We start from the raw sequence: 15,354 nt of genomic DNA on the forward strand, positions 1-15,354 counted from the left end.
ATCGCAAGGAAGTGTGGCACTAAAATCTTTTCATTCTGTCACGTTTATAGCGTATGGAAGGCGGCCATGCATAAACCGCGGCTGCATTTACATGACGGGTGGAGATGAGGTAACTCAAATCATGCTTGATTGAAAGTTTTGATATCGACTACACATTATAATCTATATACAGGTATATATATATATATATATAAGTTCGGTTAATGACAGTTTATGCCAACTGTTTTTGTGACGAGTAGGTACTTCATATCGACTGAGACCCAGCAGTCGAAATGGAAAAAGTTTACGAACCGGAGCGCTCGACAAGTTTGTGAAAATATTTACATAATATGTTGTTATTAAATTTTATGTGTATTTTATAAAAATAAGTGTGTTAGATATTCTATTACATTGTCTATCTAGCTCAGACGGTCAAAATATGTTTTCCACGAGACGGAGCGATAATTTTACCGATGTCACGAACCGGAACGGCGTTCCGGTGCGCTTCAGTCCATTTCGAGCGCTGCTGAGACCGATAGTTCTATTGTATGTCGATAAGAATTACATACAATCGATTACAGATAAGAATTTACAATATCCACTCACATAAAGAAAAATTGAATATTACATTAGATTAATTGTATTGCAATGAAACCAACTAATTAAACTTTTAGAATAAGAACGCAATAATGAATATATTACCTCCTGTAAATATGTTTTTATATATACCTGCGTATATATAAATAAAAAGCATTCACACATTTATATTATAGTAGAGTATACATTGCGCCTTATATACCGGGTTTCAATTGGTTAGTAGGTACAAAGGAAAAGCCTACAGGTTGAAGTTATTTATTGTCAGGGGTGCCTACCTATAATTTGTTACCAGAGCGACAAATTGAACTGTTGGGTTAACTGATTTTAGACCGCACAATAAACTAGCTTAGTTTCACTTGGTTTAAAATCTAAATTAAGATAGAATAGATAATAGTTTAACCAAGGGTGAGATATTATAAACCTGTAGAATTTATTAACAGTAGTTTATGTAACAGTCAAAAAATCAGACAAAAATATCAATATATTTTAAGTGTGATATTCCAAAATGAGAAAAATCATGTTTTAATGGAACTTGATAGAGTGTGTTTAACATCTATTGTTTTATTTAAAATTTGTTTGGATAAAAAAATCCGTTTGAAGCCTTTTGATATTTTTTTTGAATGTCAAAGTGCGTCGTTTTTTTTTATCAAAATGTACTCCGGTAATAGTAAATATGTATATTACAAGATGAAAAATCCGAATTTTGTTAGAGTTTTAAAATACTTTTAAATGTGAGTTGTATATACTAATACCCCATTTACACGTGCTTGAATTTACTGCTGATAATATTTTTATCGAGGCCACAACAAAAAATGCACATGTAAACACGTATTATCGTGCAAATTGCAAGATTGCATGCATGGATTAAAAAAGTTCAGAAGCTTCTGAATTTTCTCGCGACAATTCTGGACTGTAAGATATATTCGCCTAAGAACCTGCGGTAAAAAAACGAACTACACCGCGCGTACTCATTTTGAAGTTAACCGATTTTCACGACCTGTCAAATAGTACCATAAAATGACAACATCGCGTCTCGCGTACTCTTGAAGAATGAGATCGAATGAGACAGTCAACACTTTTACGTGTAAATAGTTATTTTCGCGATAGTTTAAAATACACACTATTGGTGCAAGTAAATCCATAAACGTGTACAAAAAAGAACATTTTTGGATATCACTCTTATTAATACCATTTTTTTTTTTTAAATATTTGTTATGGAAATATTAATTTAAGGTTTCACAAAATATAATTTAAGAAGAGTATCTAATCGTTATGTACATTTTGTTTTCCCATGAATAATTTATAATCTACCCGACCTTTTATTCCTGGCATACAGAATTATATATTTTACTGAAAATAAATTAAGCAAAGGGAATCCAGGAAACCGGTAGTAGCGGGAGATCGGAGGAGAACCAGCGGCAAACAGAAGCAAAAATGCGAATTTCTCACAAATTGATTATTTTCTTTTAAATTAATAATATCGATTTTGATTCCACGGACCATGCGCTTAAGTATCGTTCAACAATGTTAAAATCAGTGGCGTCCCGTGAGTGGAATATTATGCGTTGCTAAGAGACAGAAAATTAAGACAAGAATTATGAATTTTATAGTAGATTTCGTGGATGTAAAATTGTTCATTTTTTATCGTAGGGGGCCTCAAAATTGGTCGTGCGCGTTGGACCTCTAAATCAGTGCTTCTCATACTTTTTCATATCTCGGCTCCCGAAATCAGAAAGAAAAATCAAAGGCTCCCCTCCCCAAAATTTTTTGTCTTTAGTGACCAATAGTAGGTACTTTATTTACCATTCTCATAATAATTCATCATTAAAAATCATAATATTTCATTTACTTGCTTGTAAAGCAAAAAAAAAAAAATCAACTTTAAATTTATTATAGCTACAGCCTACAAAAATAATTTAATAAGAGGGGTGTGATTGCATATTTTTACATAATAAATCAATATCTGGTACAATGTTTAAAATGCTAACTCTCAGGAATTTTGCTCCATAATATTCATTCACAGACACGACCTGTGTTTATATTTTTATTACCAGTAAAAATTTAGAAAACGTTTAAAAAATCTAAATAATTTATAAATATTAGTATTGTGATCGTGTGAAAATTCGACCTTGATATTGTATGATTTTTTTTCAAATACTGAAATATTTCGCGGCACCCTGGCAGGAGTTTCAGGGCTCCCTTGGGGGTCGCCCCCACCAGTTTGAGAAGTACTGCTCTAAATCACTAAACGCACCACTGAGAAGAGCAGTATTGGGTCGAGTATTGTAGAGGCGGACGGTCGAAAGGCCAGGGCTCTATTTGGGCTGTAGCGCGATCGAAGAAGAAGAGAAAATAAATGTCTAAAATACTACTTACCTATTTGAATTTGACACCAGATTGAAAAAATAATTAAGCTTACCTGCGATTTTGGAGTCATACGCTACTCCTACTCCGCAAACACCGTTGTCTCTGGCAGCCGCTACTTCACCAGCACATCTCGTTCCATGACTGCAAAAGAAGAAGATAAAAAAATATATTTTGATCAATTTCAATACCTTAATATACAGTTATACTATATCGATTGGTTTCTGTTAAATAACACATTATACGAGGGGTAATAAAGCAGATAGTCAAAAGTTTCTAAGCAATTTATTGAACATACATAATTTTGAAAACACTTTTGAGAAAATATATTATAACCAATAGAAAAAATCTTTTTGACACTCCGCAGGAATCAAACCTCCATCTCTCGGGTATCACGCCCATGCACATATACCACTATGTTAAAGACATCATACTTAATATCGACAAATTTTAACTAATGGCTTTTAATACTCTCTGAAGCGCTTTCCAAATCGAGCTACTATTGGTGATCGGCTTTTGTATTTTAAATCAAAGTAGGTATTACTTTAATTACTAACCGATGTCACGGATCACTCCAAGATTTTTTGTTGTAACTGACTTGAACTTGCTAATCATTTTTAATTAACTATTTTTTTATTCAATGAATAATCCATTAGTGTGAGTGAACCTAATTTCACTGAGAAAAACATAATATAAATTAATTATTATTAGAATGCATAAGGGGAAGAGAGAAAAAATATGTGACGTGTTTTCTTATTAGAACGGCTTTTTAACGTCAACGGTTCTGGATAGCGCTCTAACTCAAATTAATATTAACTCTAAAATAATCATAAAGACATCGTTAAAATAACTGAAATGAATAATAAAGTTAGGAAATAATAAATTGAATTATTTTCAACTGTCGGTCAGAAGTAAAAGGTCGGGTCTAAGAATATAATATGAGATATTGTTCAGGAGAGAGCTAAATTTAATATACTCGTACCTAATGCAACGGTTTTGGCACAGTTGTTAAATGCATTTTTTTGATATCCTTGTAGGGTGAATACCTTACAACCATGACTTATAAAATACTCATGTAACACACCACAAGACTAAACAATAAGTTCATCAAACATCTGCAGCGTAATAATCAAACATGCATTTCTTTGTCATTGCAAAATACTAACAAGCAAATACACACATAATTTCAATAAATGCGAGCTTTCAGATACAAATCAGGCACTCATAGACACTCACACTCGCTCTTATAATGAGCGTTTGACAAAATCACATCTTACATCACTTTTATTACGTAATTCTTGTAAATTCACTGCATCATAATAATTTATTTTATTACTACCTACCGTAGTAATTTCTTATCTATGTAATTTGATTCAATGTCGTGTTATAGTAAATTTCACATAATTATAATATTTTTATATTTATGGGGAATAAACTGGGAATTTTTCTTAATCACACGCATACTATCTGAGTTTTATCATTGCAACCTTACCTACCCTTCGGCCTTATTCACATCCCCATATAGGTACATATTTGTAAAAGTACTGAAAAATAATTACAAGATAAAAAAAGAACTTTTTATATACCACGTTTTTAAATTTTCTGTTGAATCATATAAACTTGACAATTCTATGTATCAATAAATACTTTTTTTGTGCTTAAAAAATACTGAATAAATATAGAATACTGAAATGTTATTTTGACATTTTATATTGATTTCCATAGTAACGCACGTATATATTAATAAGTTAGTTGCTAGGATCCCCTTAGTAACCAATAATAGTGTTTTACTTTTTACGATTTTTTTTCCGAAATAACTTTCCGTACAAAACAGAATTAACTGAAAATGAATTCAATTCTGCTTAAAGATGGCTAAAAGTATTAAAAGAATGCATTGTCATCGTGTATTGATATATTCTAAAAGTTTAAAATGTCTAGCTAGTCAGGAAGTTAGTTAAAAATCTTCAATCGTCCATCAAACTTACACAAATCTTGGACAAACAAGAAAAAAAATTGTACTGGACAAACAAGAATAAGAGCTAATAAAAACGTGGTAAAATATGGTATCGGACGGGACTAAACATGTAATTGGTGTAGTACAATCCTCGGAATCCGATGGACATGGGTACGACTCAAGATTTTTCTAATAGTATTTCTAATATCACGAAAGACACCACTGTAGTCTATCGAAATTGCCGTTTTTTTCCAAAAACACACATGGTATTTAAGATTAATAAATAATGGGTAAATAAGCTCTTTTGATGTTATTGTTTGCTTGTCTCTTCATTCAGCATAGTCATTATCGACTAATTACTGGACTGATCGAAACATCTGCGATGTTTACTTACTTATGAAAACAATAATAATTTATCTTAATGACTAGAAGAAGTATTTACAAATTAAATATTTTTCTCTTCTCGTAAGATTTATGGGAAAATCATTTAACTCATTAGAACCTACTGAGGCAAGTGACAGCTTGTACCATTAGTCTTTTGGGATAAAATAAATTTGGGGTGAAGATGTCAACCTTTTCAATAATTATTACGTTCTCTAGATTCTATTTTAGGTTACATTATATATTAAATTTATAAATCAATATCAAGCATCGATATACTGAAATATAATTATTTAATTAATTTTAATGATTCTATATTATGAATCAATAAGCGTCGAAACCATCTAATTGTTGACGATTTCTCACGACGATTAGTATAACATAGTGTTTTTCAAACTTCGTCCCAAAAGTGTATTGTCTGAGTAAATATTCACTTAATTTGATTCAGAACATTATTTAGCGTTTATAAGTTGCCAATAGAAGCTATTATTCTCACAATCAGATGTAAAAGGTGTCGATATTCATCATTGCCACTGTATTTTTTACAACGTTTTTATTAGGTCGTATTCTTATTTTTCCGGTGGTTATTTGTCCGGTACAAATATTGCAATCGATTTTTAACTAACTTCCCGACAAGCTAGACATTTGAAACTTTTAGAATATATCAGAATACAATGCCAATGCATTTTTTAAATACTTTTAGCCATTTTTAAGTAGAATTAAATTCATTTTAAGTTAATTCTGTTTTGTATGAAAAGTTATTTCGGAAGAAATCCGTAATCCAATCCACTATTATTGGTTGCTAGGGTCCTAACAACTAAATTATTAATATATACCTACGTGCGTTACTATGGAAATCAATATGAGTGTCAAAATGACATTTCTGTACTTCTATCAAATACAATTTTTTTTGATCGTTTCAGCTAGTCAAGTCAAGTTTATATGATTCAACAGAAAATTTTAAAACGTTGTATATAAAAAGTTCTTTTTTTCTTGTAATTATTATAATAATAATTATGTTTTGTCCTAATTATCAATGAAAATAAAGTCAGACTTTAGAAACAAATAACTGATCTGAGCTTATCGTAGAAAAATAAATCAATAGGATACAATGCTAAAATAAAAAACTAACTTCTAAAATACAAAATGCAGATGGTTTTTAAAATTCAATTAAACACTGTCTAGACCACACCATAATAGATAAAACATATTATTATGATTTAATGACATAATTTTAGACATTTTATAGATGGAAGAATATTTTTTATTAATATCTATTATGATTTGCTTTGAAGTTTAAAAACTAATCAATTTGTATGTATATTTGTAATTTGTATTATTAGTTGTGACAAAATTTAGTGCGCACTATTTATGTCGGATCCCTACAACCTACTCCATCCTTCACCACTGATCCATATTATATTCTTAATGAAATTATTTAAATTACAATTGAAGACACTAGTGGATGAAGGAGTTATGTTACAAAATCAAAGTTTTGAGTAAATTAAGGTCAAAGTTTTTTTGATGTATTTTTTTCAGTTGATGATAATTTAACTAGTGGTATACAAGTGGTAACTAAGGATCACACAATTTTACTAACGTCAGAAATAGTTTGTTAAAATCTTCAAATGTGTAATGTATTTATAAAAACGTGTACATGACACCTTCATCCACTAAAGAAAATAGCAAAATAAAACTAAAACTAAAAAAATAAAGTAACATAGTCCCTTTATCCCTTGCCGTAATGCCAGACCAATGAACATTATAAGATGTTCGATACATCCACATGAAAGATGGGTGCATAACACCTTCATCCACCCAATAAAAAGACTTTGTCATAAAATGTAACATAACACCTTCATCCACCCGTGTCTTCAATTATCAATGAACATAAAGTCCGATTTTAGAAACAAATAACTGATCTGAGCGTATCAAAGAAAAAAAATGTATAATACACAATGCTAAAATAAAGAACTAACTTCAAAAATAAAGGTCAACTGATGACTTAATAAGGGAGGAGCTGTTTACTTTTTGATATTTTCTGAATAAAATCGATATGAAAACCTACAAAACTGTATAGATACCACATTACACACTAAATCACTATAATCGTGCGTTGATCCATTGAATAATAATTACGACTGTCTCTAGAAATTGCTGGCGGTAGCACATAGCTCTGCGGCACACACTTTGAGAACCACTGGCGTAAGTCAATGAGTCTACCGGTCTACTTAGAGCATTATGCAAAAACACATTATGACCCGAATACAGTGCCATCACGTCGCGTGCTGTCACGCTGAGGTAGAGTAGAGTAGAGGTAGAGTGTTGACCTGTGTGTCCCTGATAACTATCTTAGAAATAGAGACCATCAGTTGTTTATTCTCCCAAGGTGCAGAACCAACCTACCACTGGTGATGCCAATTGGGAGGAAGATAACTATGTTCAATGAAATTGCTTCGGGTGTTGATATATTCCACCTACGTGAGAATGAGTTTGGGTGGATGTTGTTTTATAAATTCTTAAAATAGGGTCTGCTTAACTCATCCGGTGTACTTCCTTGTACCTATCTAATTTATCTACTGATATATCTCTTTTTTATGTAATACTGTTATATTTATATATTATCTTTGTTTCTAAATGTCATGTAGTGAACGTCTTAAACGTCCACAATATGTTAAAAAAAAAAAGTTGAATTGAAATTGAAATTGAAAAAATGTAGCGATTCACTATCTCTATCTCATCATTTCTATCTCGATGTGACAGCACGTGTTGTAATATATTCGGTTAATAACTATCAAATTACATGAGCTCGTGTGCTATAACCACCAGAACATTTAATAATGAAAATTAACAACATATAAAAACATTGTGTCAATTACTTGTCATTTGCAGCCCTTTGCTAAATCACTAAAATACAAATAAATATGTGAGAGTACGTGACTCAAGCTTTCTAACACGTATCAGATTGGTGGTGTGGCGTGATACACGTGATGTAACCTTAGGGTGGTTCTGATATATTTTAGCAGATTCTTCTGACACTATTCGTTTTTGGTTCAATACTTCGGATGGTATGGGAGTATCTGTCTGATAGCATTTTAAATATGTCCCAAGTAATACGACATTGCACACTTTTCCCCATGGTGTGAGGTTACCGTCAGCTAACGTATGTTCAAGTGAAGATATCTTAATGTGTTTCCTAGCATTTTTTTTTTACATAAGTTCAGTTGAATTTAACGGGTTATAAATTAATAATGTCACTTAAATAATATTGTAACTTTCCCTTTAAAACAGTAATTTCTCTTCAGTAATAATTTCCATTTGATGAAATATTGACAAGGCAAAAGCGAACCAAATTTTAATTACTAACAAAAAGCTTGATGGGCACTGGAAAGAAATTTACAATCAATTAGGATAAATTGAAATTGGAAAACATTCCCCCGTTCATTTAATAAAATGTTGAAATAAGCCGTTCAGTAAATTAATTTAATATCAATTGGCTCCATTTTCGCGAAAGTCAGTTAGCACAAAACAATTTGATATTACGACATAAATAAAGTGTCGTTATTGCCAAATTACATACAAGTAATTTGCGGTTAGCGGTTCTATTAAGGCGATACTTCAGTGAAACGGCAAATAATTTTCAACTATACGCACGACGAAATTTCGGACTCGCTGGCAGTGTGAGAGCGAACACCGAGGTGTGAATACGTCAATTTGTTTCGTGATGGCGACGGGGGTATTAATTCTTAAACCGTGTAAAGATGACTAAAAACGTTACCCATTTACTTTAAAAAGAAAACATGTCAATGAATATATTATTATTGTTACTAATAGAACAATAAACAGGACATTAAATAGACGCATGTAGGATTTATATGACAAATTATATTTCGGTCGGCATGCGTCATTTGCACCCGCGACCTGCAATGCGCACATCGCCTAGCCACTATCATTTTAGACCATGCCACAACTGAGGTATAGCCTTAAGTCATGTTTTAGTATATTGTAATACACAATTTGAAAATATTTCTGAAACATATACAACCACTAGATATGATAGACTAGAACCCAGCAGGATTCCAATATGAGAGACCCCTGGAATTTGCGTCCATGTGCTTTGACTATCAACTATAAGTGTCCTATCTAATTGCGGCGAAGTTACAATACTCTGAAAAACTTTTTAAATTGCGTTATTTTTTGGCAGTCGGCTAAAGTATTTTAAATCAAAGTATTACAATTATTACCTAAATTACTAACCGGTGTCAAAACATGTATAGCTTAGTGTTCGGGCACATGGGTCCGAATTTGTAAACAGATTTTTTTCTAGTGGTTATATTATATTTCTCAGAAGTTTCTTCAAATTATGTATTTTCAATAAAGGAATATTACATTCTTAAATCTTCTTAATTATTCGCTGAATAAAAAAATAGTTTAGTATAATTATTGTAATGGTTTTCGCATGCTTTCATTTATATGTTTCAATATTAACAACATTTAACCGTCTTACCGTCGTAATTATGTAGAGCGCAGGTGGCTTAATTAGTAAAGTCCATTGACTGGAATCCGATGGATGTGGGTGAAGGTGTTTCCGAATTATGTACGTATATTATTAATATTTTTGGCAAGCCGTATTGTTAAACTTTACATCACAAATAACTTCCCAATACTCTATTTGACAAAAGTTAGATTATGATTAGTTAGAGAATTAAAGTTTAGATTAAAATAGTTCTTCAATATAAAAGTAAAATGGTCAATAAGTAAGGAATTTTCCCCATTGCTGTCGGTATTCGCTTCTACATAAACCGTGTTCCGTAAATATTTGCCGAATTCCGTCGAAGTTAACATAATATGCTCTCGATAGGGACATGTAACAAATCGACTACTTCATCTGCAAACCGGCTAACTCCGTTTGGGCAAATTGTTCAGGACGGAGAAAAAAAATAATTTAACTATCGGGCGGAATTTAACAATTCTAAAAATACACTTTACGCATACTTTTTTACAAATAAATTGCACTATAAATTAATACACTCTTTTAGCTTCCCTTTTATATATAAATTAAATTGATATAAAGAGCCGAGTTGTTCCATTAACGATATTGGAAATTTGGCACCTGCAGTTGACTGTTTTGTGTGACGAACGATAATGCATTTATTTATAGGTTTAAAAGTTTAAAATTTTTTGTGATCATAGAAAACATGATTTATAACAACATGACATAAAAATATAATTTTTGGTCAAAAGTGCAGTTAGCTGGTTTGCATATTAAGCAGTCAAAATGGATTACATCATTAAATTGCAGATACATCTTCCAGTTTCCTTTACCATTAAGTTTCTTTACTCAAACACATCTACAATAACGTCAAACACGTTTATTTAGCGATATGAGATATCTTTGTAAATTTACATTGGTTATGGTTTAATAGTGAAGACAACAAGAATACCCTCCTTTTTTAGATTCATTATATGAAAATTAACCTAAAAAACTGAATGAATACCATTTTACATTACGGACGATTCATGAATCGAATCACATAACATCTTGCATACGAGTGAAAGTAAGATGTATTGATTTGTAATCAGTCTAGTACCTCCCTCCATTCCCCTTATCTTTCAGCGCCCCGTTTCTGACTTCCAGTATCGCACAGGGAGGCAATTTCTCTCACGGGTATTACTGTTAAATTTAGAGATCTTCCAGGATTCTGATTAGCGTGAAAGCAGGCCAGGATGACATTATCTTTTGGCACCAGAACTAGTTCCAACAGCACGTGGTCCACTCTCCTATCTCTTCGTTATAAATATTTTAATTACTGTAACAATTCGAATACTTTGTCTTTTATTGGACGACAGAGAGCTATGAGTTGTGTTTTATTTCAACGGGAATGGAGTGGTGAATGGCTACGAATTATTATAAAGTTGAGATATCATCGGACGCAGCGCTCGAAATGGAGAAGTTTACGAACCGGAGCGCTCGACAGTTTTCAGAAGATATTTACATAGTTATCAAATTTTATGTATATTTCATAAAAATAAGTGTGTTGGATTTTCTATTATATGGCCTATCTAGTTCAGACGGTCAAATTATTTTCTCTACGAGACGAAGCGATAATTTTACCGATTTCATGAACAGGAACGGCGCTCCGGTGCGCTCTGGTCCATTTCGAGCCCTGGTCGGACGTTCATATAAAGTAAATCGTATAAAGGGGGTAAGGGATTATTTTCTAGTTGAACTTTTTCCCTAGCCTCCAACACCAATAGTATCGTAGTTTACATTATCAAAATAACTCTACTTTATAGTTTCCACTAACGATCACATTTGATCACTGAGCGTCATCAAAATCAGATGAGCTGTTTGGTCAAGTATTCCCAAACACAATACTACACTGCATTACAAGCCTTGACAAGAACTATGCATTATTATGTTGGTAACATTGGTTACCCTTACAAAATTTCCAAGTATATAAAGTTGGTAGAATAATCTTTCACTTAATGCTTGTTTACACGGGCTTAGTACCAATCATTACTCGCAATAATACCGACACGTGTAAACAGGCGAATACTAATAAGCATGAGTAAAAAATGCGAATGCGAGTGAATAGAAATCCATTATATTTACTATTTGTTATTTATGTACCCTCAATATGTCTCCACTCGCACTCGCAACTTATCGCAACGTATAAACACTAAACAGAGAAAACCAGGGAACTGAAATACCTAACGGGTAAGGAGAAGCAGGCAACCGATCTCGAGTAAGAAAGAATACAGGATAAATTTAAACACGTGTGACGAATACGTCATACGTCGAATACTAACAACTGCGCTCGGTTTACGCATTCACGCTCATTTAATATTGGTGTGATACACACACTATTGCACGTCTATAATGCGTGGTCCATTTTCATAGGACACTCACACATTCAAAACCCTGCGCAAAAAAATACTCTTTTATGTGTCTGTGCTTTGTATTAAATTTGCTATTTATAAAACACTTTTACTAATTATTGTGAACTCGTGTAAATTCGACTCATTTTAAGTAGCCTGTTGCTAGTTCGGTTAACGAGTAGGTAGGTACTCCTGGCCCGTGTAAACAAGTCTTCATTATTTTAATTAGGTATTCATACTAATTATTTATGTTACATATAGTTCATTATTATATAGTAACAGACATCTGTTGAACACACAAGAAGTTAAGAGAAGCGTGTCCGGAAACTTGTGCGTATGCAGTTCACCAAATCACACTTCAATGACCGCATATTTAAGACCGTCCTACCTCTTTGGGTCGTATAGTACTGACATAAAATTCATTTCTAAATAAAACACGGTTCTTGTCGGTTTACAGAAAGCCAGCAGCAAACAAATTTTGAAAATAGCCGATATACTGGATTATTTGTTAGGTTAGGTTAGGTTTTCATTCTTGAATTCATGAATTTTGCCTATATCGGCTATGAAAATTGAATTAATGTTCATATTGAATCTAATAAAATTGGAGACCGTATAGTATCCGATAAGAAAGCTCACGGAGAAAGCTCATCATGCTACGGTGAAATGTTTTACGTACAATTTACATGTAACCTAACAGTGAAAATAGCTATTATAATCAGTGTTCAGTAATACAAAATATATGCCACAGATGTCATTTGTCTTCATTCACTTAATGTTCTATTATACCGTTCGCATAGACAAAGCGCAAGTAAACTTTTAAGCCTGATGGATAATGAAAGCTCTTTCTAAGTAATACCGATACTATTCGAGTAAAACCTCACTCACTCTGATATAACTTTTGGGTAGATCGTAGACATAAAGCTTGTTAGCAAGTTAATCATGGGTGTGGTGGAAACACTCAAGTGGGGATTATATTGTTCATCTAGTTATAATAACGCATAGTCTACCGTTACATATTATTCTATTGTAATATTAAATTCAAAGCTTACAATGGAGAACATATAATTTATTATTCGTCGTGGAAATTATTACTAAGTCGCTGACGAAGAGATTGGGTACAAGATACAAGAGGGAACAATACGATATATTTCATAATACAGCAATTATCAGCGATTGCAGAATATTTCTAGCATGGTTAAATCGGTAACTAGTGTCTGATTTCGAAATATTTTCTGTTTGATCAGCGTTTTACCGTGTCCGGAAATTTTTACGTAGGTATACAGTTGACCGTAAGACACTTGAAACATGTGTTCGTATAGCATTTAATCAAATTGCGAGTTGTTCGTTGAACATTTTTCACCATGGAGTATTATTGTAGGTACTGAGATATCCCGAGTTCTGTGTTAGCGCAGGGTGTTGGTAGAACCCGGGATTCACAAAAAATAATTAAATTGAAATCTGTTTCACGGAAGGATATTCCTATATATATATATTAGCGGATATATTAGGACAGGGATTCTTGGAGGCGCCGCGTGTTGTCCATATGCCCCAATTAAGGGGCGGATATGGCAAAAAAGAAGAAGAAGGTCTTTGAGTAATATAACACACGGGAATGAACATACAAACAAGTTAGTAAAATTTTAGTGGTATAGAAGTAAATATTCTTGTAAATTTTGTAAACTCTAATACATATATATTTTGATGTTTTATTATTGTTTGTGTAAATATTACTTTTATTTAATTATTGTGCACACACTGCACATTATAGTACATGACCATTATATGCTGCTTACTGTAAAGCAGTAAATGTGGTTTTATATTTTGTATTTATTATATTCAACCAAATTATCATAAACTTATAATGAACTTACAGGGTTGGTAACCAACGGTTGGTTAATTCTGATTGCATTGCAAATTCATAAGGCATGACGCACATGAAATTAAAGCACTCCATATAACGTACCTAGGTACCTACATATACCTACGAAGGTTGGGATTATTCACTCAGTTATGGGCGAAAACGGCCTGAAGGTTTATGGGTCAATTAGCATAAAGGAAATGGCGACATGCTTGATGTTATGACGACAGACGGCTACCCTTTAAGCCTTCCCTGCAATTAGTTATCTGAGTGAAAGCTATACGATGGAAGCTCGTTATTATTACGTATTCGGAAAAAAAGCTTGAAAATAGTCAGTGTGTAAACTTTCATAACAATATATCGAAGAGTTGTTTTTTATTCTGAATGTTATATATTAAAAAAAATATTGTTACAACTTACTATGTATTGAAGTAACGAATCAATTCCGAAGTATTTATTTGTGCTAAGTCTCTTTGTACAGGGAATGGGACAACTGGATGCCAGGTCAATTGGACGCCGCACTGTCGTAGACACGTTAACAGAACGTAGACGAGGAATTTTTATCAGTTTCTATCTACTACTTAGTAATTCATTTTACTCTTAACATAATGTTTTTCTTGCGGACTGAGAATTAGCATGCCTAAGGCTTTATATTATAAAAATAAAAAAAACTCTTTTTTCGTTGGAACTTAAACATAAATGCACGATTAAATCATTATTTACGTGTGCATATTTAACTTCTCACCAACTATTAAGTCATAATATAATAATTTAAATTCAAATAATAATATTAAAGTAACTATAAGTACCTAACGTCTATTTATTTTCGAATTGCGTGGCGTCCAGTTGTTCCGGCGCTAAATCGTCCCAGACCCCTTTGTACAAACTTCCTCATTAATTTCACGGCAGCAGGTGCAAAGATAACATTGACATGTGATATGCAACCAATTCTATGCCGTGTTAAAATCAGTGTCTTACAAGCAGTCAACGTGACAAGTACTAATATATTTCACGTTCAACCAAAAATGCGAAGCAACAGGATAATTCAAAATTAAGTTAATGTTAACCCGCTTTCGACGATGCAAAGTGTAACTACAAGTGTTCTTAAAAATCAGCAACAAGCTTGTGTACATGGTGGAGTTCTCATTGTCTACAGACAATATAATTATTAGTGTTATGTCCCTACCCTAATTTATCCATACAGTCTACTAAAATTTACTGGTTGTATGTATGTATGTAAGTAGTATTATAAAAAGAGGAAGACTTCATTACATAATTTAATTATTTATTTATGTAAACAAAATTACGTAGGTCAATTAATAGTAGTCATTAAACAAAA

The 15,354-nt window shown here is 32.4% G+C and overlaps 1 protein-coding gene across 1 annotated transcript in view; it reads right to left on the reverse strand.

Moving 5' to 3' along the window:
* The window catches only part of amon (prohormone processing protease amontillado), a 286,761-nt gene that overhangs the window by 61,952 nt on the left and 209,455 nt on the right, over window positions 1-15,354 (reverse strand). Inside the window, exon 6 of the mRNA XM_085948103.1 lies at window positions 2,996-3,084. Coding sequence (XP_085804229.1) covers window positions 2,996-3,084 — 89 coding nt within the window. The remainder of the gene's footprint in view (window positions 1-2,995; window positions 3,085-15,354) is intronic.

This window comes from Rhyacophila brunnea, unplaced genomic scaffold (genome assembly GCF_057557595.1).
Source record: "Rhyacophila brunnea isolate RB1 unplaced genomic scaffold, BYU_Rbru_1.0 scaffold_20, whole genome shotgun sequence".
Lineage (NCBI taxonomy): Eukaryota > Metazoa > Arthropoda > Insecta > Trichoptera > Rhyacophilidae > Rhyacophila > Rhyacophila brunnea.